This window comes from Scomber japonicus, chromosome 1, assembly GCF_027409825.1.
Source record: "Scomber japonicus isolate fScoJap1 chromosome 1, fScoJap1.pri, whole genome shotgun sequence".
In the NCBI taxonomy this organism is placed as follows: domain Eukaryota; kingdom Metazoa; phylum Chordata; class Actinopteri; order Scombriformes; family Scombridae; genus Scomber; species Scomber japonicus.
In genome coordinates this window covers 18,134,079-18,153,145 of record NC_070578.1, presented here as the reverse complement: position 1 = coordinate 18,153,145, position 19,067 = coordinate 18,134,079, and the positions used below count along the sequence as shown (strand labels likewise).

The following is a 19,067-nucleotide window of genomic DNA, read 5'->3' as shown; positions in this document are numbered from 1 at the left end:
CAAACAACAAAAGGATAAACACTAATACATTCTAAATGCAAAAATCCTAAATAAATAAAGAAAAAAGAAAAAAATGACAATAATTCACAAATCAAATGCATTACATAAGGCTCTAGTTTTCAAAGCTTTACAGTTTGTGCAGTGTTTTAGTATGTCCAGATATGATTTTAAATAGGAAACACAGATAGGTTGGGTTTCTGTTTTGAAAATCTGCTGGTATGTAGGCTATATGGAATTTCGCTAATAAAGAAATAAGTTTGATAACAAACAATTTCTTTGTAAGCATGTCCTTATCAAAAAGACCAAATAATGTGCATACATTTGTTAGTTTGAAATGAATATTTAATTTTCTGTTTAAAAGAAGGTTGAGGTCACACCAAAAGGATTGACTAGATTGAGGAACAATCCCAAAATGTCTTAATGTTTCATCTGTATGATGACAAAAGGAACAGAGAGGGTCAACATTTAACTTATACTTTACAATAGCTGAACTAACTGGATAACATCTGTGTAATATTTTCAGAGACACCTCTCAGCCCAGGGCCCACAGTTCACAGCCGTGACGCCACTGCTGTAAACAATTCTATTATGACAGTGTCCTTGGTTTTGCCTGTTCATAATTATCAATCTTTTCTGCGCAGCGTTTATAATACACTCAAATATCAAATCATATAAAACTAAAAACTAAAAATGAGGCTCTGGAATTCAATTAAATTATTTTAAATTAACTTGTTGTTCATTTTCCATGCAGCTTTTATCACGCTTTGAATACACGCAGTCACTTTGAGAGAGAGGCACATTTGAGAGCAGCTACATTCAGACGGGTCCTGTTCCACGTTGTGTCCCTTCAGGAAGAGGGGTGTATTGACCGTCCTCTATTCAAGTTGTATTTGGTGTGTAATCCACATGTGTAGACCTGTCCCACACAATGAAGCGATCATAACACCGGTTTGTACGAGGCCGCTCAAAGGGCGCTAACACCGGGGATACAACCATGTCAGTAAACCGGTGTTTGCGTTTGTTTTCTCGGCTTCAGCCTCACATTAATCCCCGGGCTGCTCGCATCGCCGCCTGCAGCCGTTCCGTGTCTCCTGGCTCTGTTTTGTCCCATGAACAACACCCGACTGGCTCTGTGGGTCTCTGCAGACACGCTTCATCCAGCAGCTCTTCTCGCAAACCTCCAGACACCTCGCTGTTTGTCCCCGTCTCTCTGAAGACGGACTCCGCGCTGGATGGCAGTGTTGGAGCAGAGCTGACCCAACCTCTAGATAAAGGTGAATACATTTGGTCTGCGTGCATCAAGGCTGTCAGACATACAGCATGTTGACCATTGACAGTTATGGACACGGAAGTCTTTTTCTCATGTGTGTTTCTCTCTCTACTGTTTGTGTCTTTTTTGCAGATGAACTTCTGAAAGTCCTGAACCGGTTTTATAAGAAGAAGGAGATGCAGAAGCTGGCAGCAGACCATGGCCTGGATGGTAAGGATGGAAGCAAAACATTCATCTGTTCATCATCTATTACAATACCTTCTGATCAAAAACACTTTATATTACCTATTATACTTGATATGTATATAAAGTAATGTCTTGTTTTTAACTATCTAATATTTACAGTTTTACCTGTATATATTTCTGAAGATTGTTATTTTGTTGTTCTGTGTGAGTACCACTGAGAGCCATTAAACCAGGGTCCGATTCCTTGTATCCTCGGCCAATAAAGATGATTTTGACTCTGATTAAAAGTGTATCTGGAGTTTATATAAAGCATAATGTCTGTGATGTTAAATCACCACGCTTTAGCTCGCGATGATGCCGAAACAAATCAGGAGGACACCAGACAGAAATCTGAACAGCATTATCAGTGCAGTGATCTCTGGTGTTTTTGTGTGTACGCAGCTCGTCTTTTCCACCAGGCTTTCATCAGCTTCAGGAAATACGTCCTAGAGATGAAATCCCTCGCCGCTGATCTGCACATTATCCTCAGTGACATCTGCTGTGGAGCGGGTTTGTCAGTCTTTAATAAACAGCAATGTAGGTAGTATCAATAAATGAAAATAATAGTACTTAAATGTATTTTTGTTTCTGTTGCTCTGAAGGTCACATAGATGACATCTACCCATACTTTATGCGTCACGCAAAGCAAATCTTTCCTATGCTGGACTGTATGGATGACCTGAGAAAGATCTCCGACCTCAGAGTTCCTGCCAACTGGTACGTTTTATAGATTCATTCATCATATTATAGTTGGCTTTCTGGTGCCAACAGTGTTTTTCAGCTTTAGTTCCACCTCAGTGTTTCCAGGTTCAGTTGCTCTCTGTATGCATGTGTCATATCATGCACAGTATTATTTTGTGGTTAAAGTACCAGCGTGTGTGTTCATCAGGTACCCTGAAGCTCGTGCCATCGAGAGGAAGGTGATTTTCCATGCTGGTCCCACTAACAGTGGTAAAACCTACCACGCTATTCAGCGCTACCTGGCTGCTAAGTCTGGAGTTTACTGTGGCCCCCTGAAGCTACTGGCCCACGAAATCTTTGAGAAGAGCAATGAGGCAGTATGTGTTCCTCTCTCTTTCTTCATCAGTCTGTAATATCTCCATCTACTTTGTTTCACTCTTGATCTTTCTTAGTATTTTTGTTTGTCTTTTGCTTGTGTTAATGGCTTGACCTCACAATGTCTATCCATGTCTCTTGTATTCCCCACGTTGTGGGGCATATGTGTATTCTCAAAGTGTCATCTCTATCTCTTTCTCACCATATCATACTGTTGACCACTGTCCTGTGTGTGTGTGTGCGTGTGTGCGTGTGTGTTTTCCCAGGGTGTGCCATGTGATTTGGTTACTGGAGAGGAGAGGACATTTGTGGACTTGGAGGGTCGAGCGTCTGATCATGTGGCGTGCACCATTGAGATGTGCAGCGTCACCACACCTTGTTAGTAAACATTACATACAGATATTTTTTGTGTCATATCTTGTAGAAAGTTAGAAACTATCATCCACATGAAGAAAGGTTTGTTTTTTGTTGATTAATTGGCGAGTTAAATGTATCATCCAAATATATTTAATGAGGTTTGTTTTTGTGTGTCTGTCTGTAGATGAGGTGGCTGTAATCGATGAAATCCAAATGATCAGAGATCCTTCCAGAGGGTGGGCTTGGACGCGAGCACTGCTCGGTTTGTAACACACACAGGAGACCTCTCACACTGTTTCAAACTTTGTGTCTCTTCATCTTCATCACAGCCTCCACCATAAAACCCTGTGCATACATTAAAATGACTAAAGGCAGATTTATGCTTCTACGTTGGGTCGACGTCAAGCCGAAGCGTACCTATGCAGAGCTCTCTGCGTCGCCGTGAACCCCTACACCGTCCCCTGACGTGCACCTCCCCAGAAGTGTAACTGCACATCGAGGCAACACAGACTGCAAGGGCTTTGATTGGTTTGCTTGGTAGCCAAAAATATACAGAACAATGTCGTGTGACAATCATGTGCATTACAACAAAACGAAACTCAAAATCTTCCAGTCAAAATAAATCTCATTAAACTTAAAAAATGGACTCATCACCAAAAAAGGAACTTGTTTTTGAACAACTTTCACTTGTTTCAAGCACATTTTCACTTGAAATATGTAGCTCAATCTGCTGTGGAGCAAGTTTTTTTAAAATACTTGTAATAGGAAAAATAAGAAGTGGCCATTACACAGAAAATGAAGTGTGAAATTGTCTGTGTCATACCTGGGAAGGGACTAGAGACACCGATAACCATTCAGATTAATTGCACTGCAACAAAACACAATGCGATGGAGAAAGGTGCACGACGGCATCGGGGCACCAGCGTAGTTACGGCGTGGAGGTTACGTAGAAGCATAAATCAGCCTTAAATTATTGCATATTTGAATGTATTGATGTTTTGTTAACATTGGTTTTAAAACAGTGTTTTTATTAATTGAGGTCCATAATTATAATTATGTTTCCCTAATTGTGTCTGTTACATGATTTTGTGTTCATATAATTTGTCTTTTAGATACCAATGTTTCCGTCTTGTGCAGCTAACAGTTTCTTGTATTTCCTCAGGTCTCTGTGCGGAGGAGATTCACGTGTGTGGTGAATCTGCTGCCATAGACTTTGTCAGAGAGCTGATGTACACCACCGGAGAGGAGGTGGAGGTGAGGCTGTAGAATGGATTACAACAGGAAGAGGGGAGTCTGGCTGATGTTGTACAATATTCTTCATTGTTGTCTTAGGGTAACCACACTCCTCCCCCCTTCTCTCCCCCCCCCCCCCTCTCTTTCTCTTCAGGTCCGCACCTACCAGCGTTTAACTCCATTCTCAATCATGGATCAGGCTGTGGAGTCATTAGACAACCTGAGACCAGGAGATTGTATTGTGTGCTTCAGTAAAAATGACATCTACTCTCTAAGCAGGCAGATTGAGGCCAGAGGACTAGAATGTGCTGTGATTTATGGGAGTTTACCTCCAGGTAAATATGTAAAAGTGTGTCTATCATCCTATTCATATGATTCAAACCATGCAGTTAAAATTTAAGGTCATTTGTAAGTAAAAATCAGGCAGGGAGTTCCGGTCCTTTGCAATGAGGCCATGCAGAAGTAACTTAGAACTGCATTCTATCAAAAGACCAGCAGGGGGCGACCGTTTTGTGTTCAAAAGGACTTCCGTCTCTATACAAGTCAATGGAGAGTTCACCAACTTCTCACTTGATTTCTAACCTCAGTAAACGTTTTCAAAATGTGTTTATGGTCTCAATCGCTAGTTTAAAGCCTCCTTCAATGCAGTATGATGGAGTTTTTTTTAAATGTTAAAAATTAAAGATAATGATAATGCAAGCTTATTTTCAAGCTATCATTTCAGCTTTTTGTGTCAAAAACAAACTCAGACCCACTGTTCTGTGAATTACAGGAACCAAGCTGTCCCAGGCCAAGAAGTTCAATGATCCTGATGACCCCTGCAAGATTCTGGTTGCTACGGATGCAATCGGAATGGGCCTCAATCTGTGAGTACCCTCCTACATACTGTATTCCATATATATTTTTCAACACAGTAAAGATTATTAAAAGCCCTAAAATCAAGTCCTCATAATGGCAGTATGTTCCATCCTCGTGAAATGTTTCACTTGTACTCACCGGCTTTTCCTTTCTCATATTTTGTTGCTCATGTATTTTTACTGTCCTGCCTATTTGATGTTTTGTGTTAAATGTTGTTCACGTGAAGCACTTTGTAAATTTAGGTTTGAAAATCGCTTGATGAAATTTTAACTAATAAACTTTACTGTTAATTTGGAAACACAGAAGTTTTTCAAATTATTGTTATTTGCTGTTGTCTGCTGGTGTGTTCAGCATACATCACTAGGTGTCACCAAAGTCTTTTTACAAAATGTACAAAGTGGGGCTATAACAAGAATCAAGTGATAGTGTAACAGTCTAATCTTTCTACAGAAGAAACTGCGTAAATGCCGTCAACCCAGCTCACACGTGTCCATTTGTTTTTCTCTTCAGGAGTATAAAACGCATCATCTTCAACAGTCTAGTGAAGCCCAATGTAAATGAGAAAGGGGAGAAACAGATGGAGACAATCAGCACATCACAGGCTCTGCAGATAGCTGGTCGCGCAGGAAGGTCAGTCTCACATTTACTTGTATGGTCCCCATTCAACAGGATTAAAGATGGGAGAGAATATTATTAAGCCATTTTTATTTCTGTCTGGATATTTATTTTAAACCTGTCTCCTCCAGGTTCTCCTCTAAGTTTAAAGAGGGAGAAGTGACCACGATGCACAGAGATGATCTGCCTGTCCTGAAGGAAATACTCAGCCACTGCGTAGATCCCATAGAGGTGATCATTCACACACTGACACGCTACACCGAACACACACACGACACAGAGATGTACAATGTAAGACATACATGGTCTTTTCTACTCTTCTTTGCCTCAGACTGCAGGTCTCCATCCTACAGCAGAGCAGATAGAGATGTTTGCCTATCATCTTCCTGATGCTACATTGTCCAACCTTGTTGTGAGTATAGCTGCCCATCTATTTATCTTTTGTAAACAGCAGATCAACAACATGAAGAGATGTATCACAAAGGCCATATAAAGGCAGTTGCTCAATCATTATCAGACCTGTCTAGCCGCCCCCTGGATTCAGAGGATGTTTCAGAAAGTTGCTCTAAAGCAGTGTTTCCCACAGGTTAAGAATAAACTCTTGGTGGTGGGTGTGTGACCGATATGCATGCAGAGACTGATGCAGCTTAGAGGGGTACAGTGTTATTTTCTGTAGCTACAATTTACAGATGTCCCCTAAACGTCACAAACAGGTTGATGCTCGCTAGGCACAGAGAAGCCTGTAGCCCCAACTCAGTTAATGCAGCACGCAACTCAGACAGATTTTATCTACCTGGGGGAATCTTCATTCACCAGGGTAGGCTGTTCAAGAGCCTATGTATAATAAATGCTGAAAAGATCCCTGTAGGTTTGTTGGCAACATGTTCATACTGTGTCAACTTTTCATTCAACCTTATCCAAAACTGCTTTAGACTGCATTATTAATAGTAGCAATGCTCATATGTGCCATCAGCATGTCACAAAAGAACAATTTAATCCAGGTGATCATTTTGGTCGTCTTGTCTATCACTGAAACGCATCTTCGTGTTTTGACTCCATTCTCCCTCGTTCTCCCTCTTAGGACATATTTGTCAGTCTCTCCCAGGTGGACGGTATGTACTTTGTCTGCAACATCGACGACTTCAAGTTTCTGGCTGATATGATTCAGCATATCCCGCTCAACCTGAGGTCACGCTATGTTTTCTGTACTGCTCCCATCAACAAGAAACAACCTTTTGTATGCACCTCCTTCTTAAAGGTAAAGACTAGTAGAAGTGAATACAGTGAGGAAGCATGAAGTGAAAGGAAATGTGTTTTGACAGTGAGGTTTTTGTGTTGATCAGACAACAGGAAAAAAAAGACATCTGTGATTTTGTGTTGTAAGAATATAAAAGTCCAAGTAGGGTTGGATAATGTTTCTAGGCACTGTACTTTTGGTCTCTCTCTCTCTCTAATTTATGGTTATACCACACTGATGAGATTAGATTAGCTTCAGAATTAAAGTTTGGAAAGAAGTAACCTTTGAGATTCAGGGTTAAGTTGTGGAAGTGTACAAACAAAACTCTTTTGTGCTTGTAGTTGCATGGTTAAGAAGTAAACAAGCAAATTATATATATATATATAGTTTAATACAGTGTTATTACTGTTAACATAATTACAGTACATACCTTTTTGGAACAAAATAATTTTTCCTGACTTTAGGGCCTGATTGATATGAACAATATCAAAATATCAATATCAAAATGTGGGTAAAATCAAATAACGGAACAGTCTGTTTAGTTTAGAAAATGACATCACTTTACTGTAACGCAGCCTTTAAAGCCAGGAACAGACAACACTCATGCCGTAACACAACATTATGATTTACAAAATCTAAGATGATGTCTAGTCTCATGATATCGATGCATTATGAATATATTAGTATGTATTTTCTTGTCATGTTATGATTATGATGCAGTTCATGACAAAGAACATATGTTGTTCAAATTGCTTATTTGTTTCTTTTTCAGTTCGCCCGTCAGTTCAGTCGAGATGAACCTCTGACATTTGACTGGGTCTGTCGCCATGTCAGCTGGCCTTTGGCTGCACCCAAAAATATAAAAGACCTGATGCACTTGGAAGCTGTTCATGATGTGTTGGATCTTTACCTCTGGTTAAGGTAACTATATATTTCTAGTTCTACCTGTTGTCCATTGATCTAGTCATTAGTTGTTTGTATTTGAAACACCTTGACTCACGAAACAGTGCTAATTATCACCATTGTACTTCTTTCTGTAAAATCATCTTTATTGTATAACATTATATATTTACATGTGGCCTTATCATGCTAATCTGTGTTGCTGTTGATGTCTGTCTGTCTCTGTAGCTACCGTTTCATGGACATGTTTCCAGACACAGGCTCAGTTCGGGAAATCCAGCGGGAACTTGATGACATCATCCAACAGGGTGTCCGAAATATTACACGTCTCATCAGAGCGTCAGATGCAACTATCAATGACACAACACAGGCACAGAACAGGCGTGGCCTGGCAGCATCAGGCGGCAACTTGACTAGCGGTAGAGGTCAGCGAGGCTCAGGACAGATGATGAACAGTTCTCTGGCTAGTCGACTGGTGAAAGACGGACTGTTGACCCCTGATTTGCTCCAGCAGCTGCAGAGAGAGTGGTCCAAAGATCATAAACAGGAATTCACCAATCCAAGCGCATTCGATACAGAACATCACAATAACAACAACAAAGGGAAAAGAAAAAAGAAAAAGAAATGAAGGGGGGAACGGTTACATGACTTTTGACACAAAAGCACTGTTTGATTATGATCATGTGGTCTGGACAGAGATTTACAGTAGAATACTTTGTCATGTCATTTACTTATTTTTACTGTGATTCACTCACATTGTAAATTTTCTTCTAACTTGCAATTGTACAAACTGTAACCAGTGATGAAACATTATTGAAGTTAATGTCTGTGAATATCCTTCATGTGAGCTACTGATTGCTGCTGCTCTTTTAGCCCCTCTGAAGGGTCAATTACCCAGTGAGAGATTCATCTCAGTGTGAACATACAGTATCTTCCATATTCACTACAGAAACGGACAAATATTTGACTGCTTCATTCAAAACAGTGAAATTAGCCCAACAAAAAAAAAAGTACTGACCTGACTTGGCTTCAAAGCAATAGATGGTTGATGTAATTTCCTTCCTGAGCTGTCACTGACCTATAGCTCTAACCTGCAAACCCAAAGTTTGTTTCACACAGTGTTATAAATGCTATTTTATAATCATTGTGGCCAGTAAATATATCAAAATGCACTGTGTGTGTCTTATGAAGGTTAAAGGTTACAGCATGAGGTAACATCCAAGTTATTTTGGTATATCTAAAGTGTTCACTTAAAACTATTTTTAAATGAAAAGCATTTTCTTTGAGCAGTCTGCTCTTTCTTTGAATAGATTGAATTCAGTACAGCCCTATAAGAGTCTGTACAGATGAGACAAATTATTTTCCTTCTTTGTACATTTAATTTGATGAAATTAGTCAATAAAAAAGCTATTGTTTTAACTGTCTTGATTTCAGGGTTATGATGTATAGAGGTGTAGTGTAGTTCACATGGTCCACTGACAAGACTTTTGATCAATGCTGGAAAGGTGGCTCACCTTGTTGAATGTCAAGTAGCAGCACTTCGGAAACTATCATCTCAATAATAATTTAAAGTAAATTGTGAAAAAATTGCAAGTGCGTTTATTTTAAAAAGTTCATATGCTATGGGCTCTGCAAAACACACACGATGCATTAATGAAGAGGGATAGTCATCAGAAAGGTGAAATAAACTTTACATCCCTCAAATATTTACAGTCCTGAAATATACAGTATGTAAGTGTTGCTGTCAGAAAATAGAAACCATAAATTGGGTTGAAAATTGAATCATTATTGTAGTGATCAGACTATATCAGTTCTCATAAAAAATTAACTGATAATGCATATCAAAATGCCACTCCATATTACTGTGATCTTAACTGGGTAAATTAACCATTAATGAAATGCACACAGCAGTAAAAGTGTATCTAGGTCACTATAAACACTGAAACTACATAGAAGTTATGATTGGGTCATAAAGAGGAAATGACGAAAGGGGTTAATCATTGAGTTGTTGTCTAGGATGATCTCAGTGGACTCGGTGAGATCAAAACGAGACAGAGTGAGACAGAGAGGAGAGCAACAAGACGACGAAGTCAAACTTTTCCTTTTTTTCAAATATGTGCACACACTGAAATCATTTTTCATCATTATTTCACTATAGTGTGTGTCAGAGGACTGTCAGAGGAACACTAACTCATAAACAAACCAACTGTAATAGTTTGCTGGTGGCGTGTCATACAACAAGATGTTTGCTGTTCATCTTGTTTCCTTCTTCTTCTCCAAACTCCAGGAGGACCCCACAAAGAAGGTAAGAGATACTGCACAGATATTATTGTCTGGTAATTGAGTTTGGAGCACATTCAGTAAATTGAAAAAAAGGTTATTTCTTTAAATGGAATTGTTTAAAGTTACTAATGCACAGGATCGGTCAGATTTGTTAATTTTTCAGTACTTTAACTATGGTTTACTCTACTTCCTCTGTCCTAAAGGGAGAATATTATTCAATTTGCACTACATTTTTTGAAAATGAATACACAGTATCCTAATCTAAGCAGATGTTGTGTTGGAGTACATTGGTATAAAAATTAACTTCAAATTTCATAGATATTGTAGACATTACTGCCTTGTTTTAGCTAAAATAGTCAAAGCTCCAGCAACACTTGTAGTACAGAATAACTCTATTGTTAGACCAAGACACTCCACTCCACTTTGCCCTTCTGGGTATGCTTTATCTTTTAGATTTTGTGAAGGTAGTTGTGTGCACATCTATCTAAATATTAAAATTTTGTCAATAAAGCCTACCATAAAGCCTGCAGTGATTGATGCAGCACCAAACAGACAAATGAAATGATTTGAGCATTTACTGCGACAAAACGTACGCTATGCCCTTCTTGATACAACCTGACCTCGAGACTTAACTACCCTGAGAGATAAGGCAGAAGCCAGTGCTGTAATAAGGTGTCATAATAAATAGTTACTGTGTCACCATTTGTCTTCCCTGAGCAATGATTAACATCTCTCCTCTGTCAGCATCTTTATGGGATCAATTCACTCAGGGACAAAATATTGACACTCTAATAAGCAGCGCTGCACACTCTTACACTCAGCAGGTGTCCAACCACAGGGTCCTAAACATGTGATAGTTTGGCTGAGAATACACGGTGCAACTGAGCCTAAGGGAGTTTTTTGATACATACACTACCTCTTACTTAATTACCTACTCATTTATAATGATTAGTAATTTCTCACATGTATTATTTCCTACTTAGGTAGATTACTGTTACCACAAAATGGCCATAATATTGAGAATAGATAGTATTAAATAATGTGGATGTTTTAACCCAAGTACAGAAAATCTAAAAAGACGAGGAACACAAGTGTTTTTGACCCTGTCAAAGATTAAACTATGTCTTTGTTTATTACTTTGTTTTGTGGGTAAAGACATTTCTCTTAAACAGCTGTTTTTTCTGGCTGTTGGAAATATAAAATCTGGTCACAAAACAGTTTGTTGTGGATGTTATGGATGTAGTTTTTCAGTAAGAATGAAATATGGGGTTTGTGATGAAGAATCAGCATCCAACCTTGTGTATGATAGACTCTTTTCCTTTACCTGACTCTCACTCTCTTCCCCCTCGTCTCCTATCAGCGTCTATCTTTCTTTCTCTCGCTGAGTCAGTGGATAATAAATTAGTATGGCTCATTTCTCTTTATTTCTGTGTTTCATCTGTCTCTCATCTTGTTTTTTAGGTGGACAGATTTCTGTATGCCATGCGTCTCAATGATGACCAACTAAGGGACATTTCAGCTCGTTTCTCGGCTGAAATGAAGAAGGGGCTTTCGGCTGAAAGCAATGATGCAGCAGCAGTAAAGATGTTGCCAACACATGTCCGCTCCACCCCACATGGATCAGGTAATGCTTTCAAAGCCTTTATGGGCTTTTGTGTAGGTTGATGGTTGGGAATTACTGAAAAACAAGCTGAGGAAATGATGAGAGATTATACATTTTTTCCCTTTTCCCGCTCTCCTGCAGAGAAAGGAGAGTTTCTGGCCTTGGATCTTGGAGGTTCCAAGTTTAAGGTCCTCCAAGTTAAAGTGAGAGAGGGCACAGGAATTAGGAGGGGAGGAGTAGAGATGGAGGAAAAGACCTATCCGATACCTAAGGAGCTACTCATTGGGAAAGCAACAGAGGTAAGGAGGTGAAGAGAAGAGGGGGAGACATAGGAAACATGGTGAGTGAAACGAAGAGGATCAAGGGAACAAGGTGAAATTGAATAGGCACCAAGAAAGGCACCTGAATATGGGGAGTCTGGAAGCAGGATAGGGGAGAGATTGGGGTTCATAATTTCTCAACTGTCTCTCTCCCTCTCTGTTTAACTCTCTGTGTGTAGTTATTTGACCATGTGTCCGAGTCTCTAAAGGACTTCCTGCATGAGAAGAACATCAGTTTGAAGGAGAAACATCCTCTGGCTTTCACCTTCTCTTTCCCATGTGAACAATCCAGCTTGAATCAGGTAATGACAATCTACATTTATGGTTTTCATGACCTGTCCTACATGAATCATCCTGGCCTTTGTGGACTCGTATAGTCCGACTCACCCATACACATCTGGGCTGCATCATTGTACAAGATGTATTATATGTCTGCCCTGTCCTTCTCTTTCTTCTCTGTAGGGATCATTGTTAAACTGGAGTAAGAACTACCGGGTTCGAGGCCTTCAGAAGAAAGATGTGGTCCAGGCCCTCAGAGAGAGCATTGATAGAACAGGGGTAGGATGCCAGATATTCACTGCTTTATTATTATTTTCAAACAATACTGACACGCCTATGTGTACTTTGAAAGGGTTATTAGTCTATAGGCAGGGATCTCTTTACAGCTAGTATAGACAGAAAGAATGATTGCAGCAACTAATAACCCCTAGTAGCTTCATAGTTAAATCACACATGCACTGACACTGCAGCTTCAATACAGCAACGCACACAAACACAGCTGGGCTGCTGAATCTGCAGCTCGTGCAGCACAGAGCGCTGCAGAGGCTTTCTCCACTATGATGTACATCCTGACTTTAAATGCACATCCCTTTTTCATTTCAGTAAGTTTGAAAATTCTTAAGACTTGCCCTCAATGGGCATTCCGCAGGGAGTAAGGTGTGATTATTCAGACCACAAATATAAACTTTAACATAAAGTGAAAAATGCAGAGGATCACACTGCTGACACTGCTAATCATCTACTAATGCACTGTAGCTGGTGTTACTTATAACCTGGTTCACCACTCTGTAACTCACTCTGCAGGGTATGGATGTAGAGGTGTTAGCCATGGTTAATGACACTGTGGCGACCATGATAACTTGCGGTTTTGATGACCCTAACTGTGAAGTCGGACTCATCATTGGTGAGTATCATCATATCATTCATATTGTTCACTGTAACTGTGTGAGGCAGCTGTAAATAGATCTTAATCTATTATCTATTTAACATCTGTGTGTTTTGTTAAATGTCTAGGTGTGTGTGTTTTTGTAATATTACATCAGTGGTATTTTACATCTTTATTTTCCATGTATAAAGGTGGTGGACCGAAAACAGTAATACAGTAAAACAGTAATCAGAAAAAGAAACAAACCATGGACTCAAAAATCATACAGTATGAACTGAACTAACTTTGTATTAGTTGCAGAAACATTATATTCTCCTGTATTGTCTCTCATTCTGACTAATACATTAGTATACAACGTAACTTTTATATTTAAGAGGTCATGGTGTGTTCATAGTGTTCATATCATGGTCAAATGAGCATATTTGATCACGATAATTAAATAATACAGTTTCAAATGTTGAAAGTACCTGCTCCATTTTAGTGGTGCATGTATGTATGAACACACTTGGCCTGTTCTCACTTTTGCAAAGATTTTGTGTTTGGGGTTTGGAGATTTATATTATAATTTACTTTAAATAAAATGAGTTTAGGTTTGAATTAGGGTTAAAATAAGCACCATGCATCTATTTTTAAGGTTTGTGTATGTTTGACATGTAATGAGAGTTAATACTATTTGCATTAATATTCTGTATGTCTGGGTGTTTAGGTACAGGAACCAATGCATGCTACATGGAGGAGCTGCGTCATGTTGACCTGGTGGAGGGTGATGAGGGCAGGATGTGTGTGAACACTGAGTGGGGAGCCTTTGGAGATGACGAGACTCTGAATGATTATATCACTGAGTTTGACAAAGATGTCGATGCAGCCTCCCACAACCCTGGAAAACAACTGTAGGAAAAGCAACGTTGTCTTTTCTCATGATATCAAACAGCATGAGTGACACTGTTTCAACCTTAATTTCTGTTGTTTTCTGTTTCTTCCCTGTTTTAGCTTTGAGAAGATGGTCAGTGGGAAGTATCTGGGTGAGTTGGTGAGGCTGGTTGTATTGAAGATGGCTAAACTGGGAAAGCTGTTTGATGGACATGTGTCTAATGCGCTGAGGACCAAGGGGAAGATAACCACTGCACAAGTGGCAGCCATGGAGGAGTAAGTTATCTTTTTCTTCTGTGCCAAATAAACATCTGTCTGAAAACTGTAAGATAATCAAATGTTCATCTTTCTCAGGTACAAAGATGGCCTGAAGAACACCAAAGACATTCTCACTGAGCTTGATTTGGACCCATCGCAAGATGACTGCATTGCTGTTCAACATGTCAGCACCATCGTGTCCTTCAGGTCCTCAAATCTGGTGGCTGCAGGACTGGCTGCCATCTTGAATCGAATCAAAGAAAACCGGAATTTGAGGACACTAACAATCACTGTAGGCGTGGACGGCACAGTGTACAAGACGCACCCACAGTAGGTTTTAAAGAAACAGTTAATGATATTCACATGCCAGCAGAATAAAAATCAAAATGTACAACTTTGGATCTGAATTAAAAACAATTTTGGACCCACCTGCAGTACTTCTTGCAGTCTGAGATTCTCAAGTTCACAGCTGCGTAATAAAGTGATGGTAGCAGTCCTTTATCAAAAAGCAGGCTCAGGACTGAGAGCTCAATGCTTTCTTTTACCTTGAAACTTGCTGAAAAGAACTTCAGTCATGCTATTTAGAAAGTACTAGTAATTAGAAGTATCACTTCTATTTCTATTCTATTCTATTTCAAATTTGGAATTTGCCACTTTGACATTGAAAAAGACAATGCAGACGCTGCAGACATCAGTAATCTGTAACTGTAATATAAAACCACTCAAATTAAATTTTGATTTAAGAGCTTGCTAAACTTATATATTAGCATTTGGATGCAGTTTTTCTGTTACATTATCGAAACTATTTAAAATACAATTTGGATACTCAATCATTTGTGATGATGTTGCAGCTCCTACATATTACCAGTAGAGGTCACCAACGATTAAACATTGCATTCCTTCCATTTCAGGTATCCTAAACGTCTCCATAAAGTGGTGAGACATTTGCTTCCTGAGTGCCATGTCAGATTTGTCCTGTCAGACAGAGGCAGCAGCAAAGGAGCTGCCGTGGTAGCAGCAGTTGCCCAACGACTGGCATCACAGAGGAGAAAGGTGAGGTTGTGTGTGTGTGTGTGTGTGTGTGTGTGTGTGTGTGTGTGTGTGTGTGTGTGTGTGTGGTGTACACATGTCATTATAGGTGGACACAGTTTTATCAGTAATGCAAACATCTGATTATCTCACCTGTATTCCAGGTGGATGAGACACTGTCTCTCTTCAGACTGAATCAAGAGCAGCTCCAATTGGTCAAGGCCAGGATGAGGGCGGGTCTGGAGGCAGGACTAAAGAGTAAAATGACCTCAGGGGTCAAGATGCTGCCTTCTTTTGTGTACCATACACCTGATGGCACAGGTCAGAAAATGAAACACCTCTGCTGGTCATTGCATAGTTTCACTTTAAGTCTCCCTATCTAGCATTTATGAACAGTATATAAACTATTGGTTTATAACATACCATAATGTAGTTGTAAACAGCTATAACTCCTCCTGTGGGCACCAGAGCTACAATCAATTAATCAACTAATAGATTGCCAGAAAATGAATCTGAAACTATTTTGATAATTAAATAATCATTTCTCATTTTTAAGGAAAAATTACTAAAATATAGTATATTTAGGTCATTTGCTAGGGAAAAAGAAGTCATCTGATAATCTTACCTTTTAAAGACCAAATGATTAATTGACTAAATAAATGGCATATTAACAAATAATGAAAATAATCATCAGTTGTGGCCCTAAGGGATACCCATTTGTGGAAGCTATAATATAAATAATAATAAATATAACAATATAAATTATACCTTCATAAGAGAGGCTGTGATTGTTGACAAATACTGTACATTAATAAACACTTAAATCAGTTTAAACTCCATCGTAGTGTGTTACATACAACATACATACATCATTTATTTAATGTTTTGATACTGTTATAAATGCTGAATAGGGGGACTACATTTTTCTAATAGCCCATAAGAGGAGGGAGAAATGTAACTTAATTTAAGTGAGTCATATAATCAGTAAGCTTTCTTTTTGTGATTTTCAAGAGCATGGGAAATACCTTGCCTTGGATCTGGGAGGAACCAACTTCAGGGCCTTGCTGGTGAGATTTAAAAAAGGTCTGCAACAGAACTCACGACTCTACCATAAGATCTACACCATACCGATGGAGATAATGCAGGGAACTGGAGAAGAGGTAGGACACACCCACCAATGCAAACTGGCAATAATTAGGTCTGTACTAGAACTGTAATCTATGGCAACATTCAGTCAAACAAGCAAGTACATCCCAATTAATATTTTAATATAATTAAGCAGAGATTTATGAAAATTAATTTCCAACTATTTTGATATTTGATATTTTTTATAATTTCTGACTTTTTCAGTCCTTTGTGATAGTAATTTTCTGACATTTAGACCAAACCACCACATTTAGACCAAAAAAAAAACAGTGATGGAATTTCAGTAATCAGTTTTTCATTAAAAACATGCTTTTCTTTCTTATCTCTCCATGTATGTCTGCAGTTGTTCGATCATATAGCGCAGTGTGTTAGTGAGTTCCTGGACTACATGGGAATGAAGAAAGCTCGTCTTCCTGCAGGCTTCACCTTCTCTTTCCCCTGCGAGCAGACAGCTCTTGACACGGTGAGCACAGACGGACTGTCCTCTCTGTACTGTGGGTTGTAGTTCATTAATGTTAGGGTTTGCTACATGTATTGAGTTATTTTTTCTCACAGGAATGCCAACCATTCATCAAAAAGATAGAAAATGATCAACCTTGTAACCTTTTACAACCTCCTGTAGGGCACATTGGTGACCTGGACCAAAGGCTACAAGGCCACAGACTGTGAAGGACATGATGTTGTCAACATGCTGAGGGAGGCCGTCAAGAGACACAATGTGAGTTTTATAATGATCCACTCTTTACCAATATGGACAGTGACCCAGTCAGATGCACAAAACTGTCTTTCACTATTATCATATAACATCTTAATTAATAGAAATTATGAAGAGGAATAATGTAGCATCCTTTACACAGAATTTCAAGAATCATGAATCTGTCTCACAGCTGTTGAATGTACAAACACTTTCTTGAATCATGATTCATTTACTACATGCTTCTTAAAAACTCAACTGAAACTGTTTAAGAACAATTAAAAACATGTGTTTTTGTGGCTATGAAGACCTATCCAGCCGTAATATGACAATACAATAGCATCAATTAATGCAATTTGTGTGTTCTGTCCAAATATTGTGTATATGTATGTGACTGTAGGAGTTTGACCTGGACATAGTAGCTCTTGTTAATGACACAGTTGGGACAATGATGAGCTGTGCCTATGAAGACCCTCAGTGTGAAATCGGACTGATAGCTGGTATGTATTAGACCTACAGAGTTGGAACAAGTTGGAATTAAGTTTTGGGGAAAGTGTGTTGTAGATGCAACAGTTCAACCTGTTTGCTAAGCACAATGGATTGTGACAAGCAGCCCATTTATTGCAAAACTGTTTCATGTAATACAGAAATGGACAATGTACCTCTGTTTCAAAGGAACTGGCAGTAATGTTTGTTACATGGAGGAACTCAAGAACATTGAGAAGATTGAACAAAAGGAAGAAAAAATGGAAAAAAAAGAGGGTGCACCTGAACGCGAGGGAGACATGGTAAAATAATTCTTATTCAGCTTGTGAGTTTCTGGATGATAATACACACATTTAAACAACTCATTTTTGGTTTCTTCTCCCAGCAGGATGATGGGACGAAAGATGAGAAAAAGGTTGGCGATGTCAAGAAACAAAAGATGTGCATAAACACAGAGTGGGGAGGTCTAGGGGATGATGGCTCGCTGGATGACATCATCACACCTTATGACATTGAGGTGGACCAAAACTCAATTAATACTGGAAAACAAAGGTTAGAAATACATATTCTCATACCTGTACATGATTTTTAAAGTTCGTGTGGTTGTGTGCTCATGTTAAATATTACTTACATACTTTTATGCACGTGTGTGTCTTATGATCCAGTGACTGCGTGTTTTTAGATCTATCGAGCTGTTCTGTAGCCTGTAACTTGGTCAGGTGGTCACAATGTGTGTTTGTGTGTTTGCAGGTTTGAAAAGATGACCAGTGGAATGTATTTAGGTGAAATTGTCCGTCAGGTGCTCTTGGATTTAACCAGAAGACGTTTACTGTTCAAAGGACATGTCACTGAAACTTTAAAAACACCTGGAATATTCAAAACTGAATACGTGTCAAAAATAGAGAGGTAGGTAAAACATCTGTCTGTGTGTGAATAAAAGCTTTGCCCAGTATTCAATCATTTCTTTTAAATCTGCAGCTTATGTCCCCACATCACCATACACATGCACCTACTGTAATGTTGCATTAATGTGTGTAACTGTGCTGTCTTCTTCTAGTGACCGACTGGCTTTACAGCAGGTCAGAACCATTCTCCAACAGCTGGGGCTGAAGAGCACCTGTAACGACAGCATCATTGTCAAAGAGGTAGAGGATAGAAAAGTATCGAGCAACTAACATGTCAGATAAGTCAGTGCTACATTTTGGTGAACAACTGACATTTTTCATAACAGATGTTTCAGCATTTCAAACCAGGAAAAGCACAAGTGTAATTAATACCATTGATAATGGCTGGATCGTTTTTAGTTTTTCTAAATCCAAGACCCTGGTATAGAGCATGATGGTTCACTGGTGTGGCTATTGTGTCAGTGAGTTTTCAAACATGCCTTTTGTCTTCAGTGTTACTGTATATGACAGCTCTACAGGACAAACATTGACAGGTTCACTACATACATATGTATAGG

At 39.1% G+C, this 19,067-nt stretch overlaps 2 protein-coding genes across 3 annotated transcripts; both read left to right on the top strand.

Moving 5' to 3' along the window:
* The first annotated feature begins 875 nt into the window (after positions 1–875).
* Positions 876–9,164, top strand: supv3l1 (SUV3-like helicase). Of its 2 annotated transcripts, none has more exons than XM_053316872.1 (16): positions 876–1,274; positions 1,403–1,480; positions 1,898–2,005; positions 2,098–2,212; positions 2,385–2,553; positions 2,818–2,929; positions 3,093–3,170; positions 4,071–4,162; positions 4,296–4,476; positions 4,914–5,007; positions 5,510–5,629; positions 5,746–5,845; positions 5,946–6,026; positions 6,696–6,872; positions 7,624–7,772; positions 7,980–9,164. In XM_053316872.1, exons 1-16 carry the CDS (start codon positions 995–997, stop codon positions 8,377–8,379), a joined length of 2,334 nt encoding a protein of 777 aa, XP_053172847.1. In that variant the 5' UTR covers positions 876–994; the 3' UTR covers positions 8,380–9,164. The 2 variants fall into 2 exon arrangements, with proteins under 2 accessions (XP_053172847.1, XP_053172854.1); XM_053316879.1 differs by having other exon boundaries at positions 1,142–1,274; positions 1,915–2,005.
* Positions 9,165–9,993: 829 nt separating this feature from the next.
* LOC128363349 (hexokinase HKDC1-like) lies at positions 9,994–18,515 on the top strand. Its single transcript, XM_053324325.1, has 18 exons — positions 9,994–10,056; positions 11,496–11,658; positions 11,779–11,936; positions 12,137–12,259; positions 12,420–12,515; positions 13,041–13,140; positions 13,829–14,012; positions 14,113–14,268; positions 14,347–14,580; positions 15,162–15,303; positions 15,444–15,600; positions 16,291–16,439; positions 16,769–16,888; positions 17,048–17,143; positions 17,520–17,619; positions 17,795–17,857; positions 18,037–18,157; positions 18,356–18,515. Exons 1-18 carry the CDS (start codon positions 9,994–9,996, stop codon positions 18,513–18,515), a joined length of 2,385 nt encoding a protein of 794 aa, XP_053180300.1.
* The last annotated feature ends 552 nt before the right edge of the window (positions 18,516–19,067 follow it).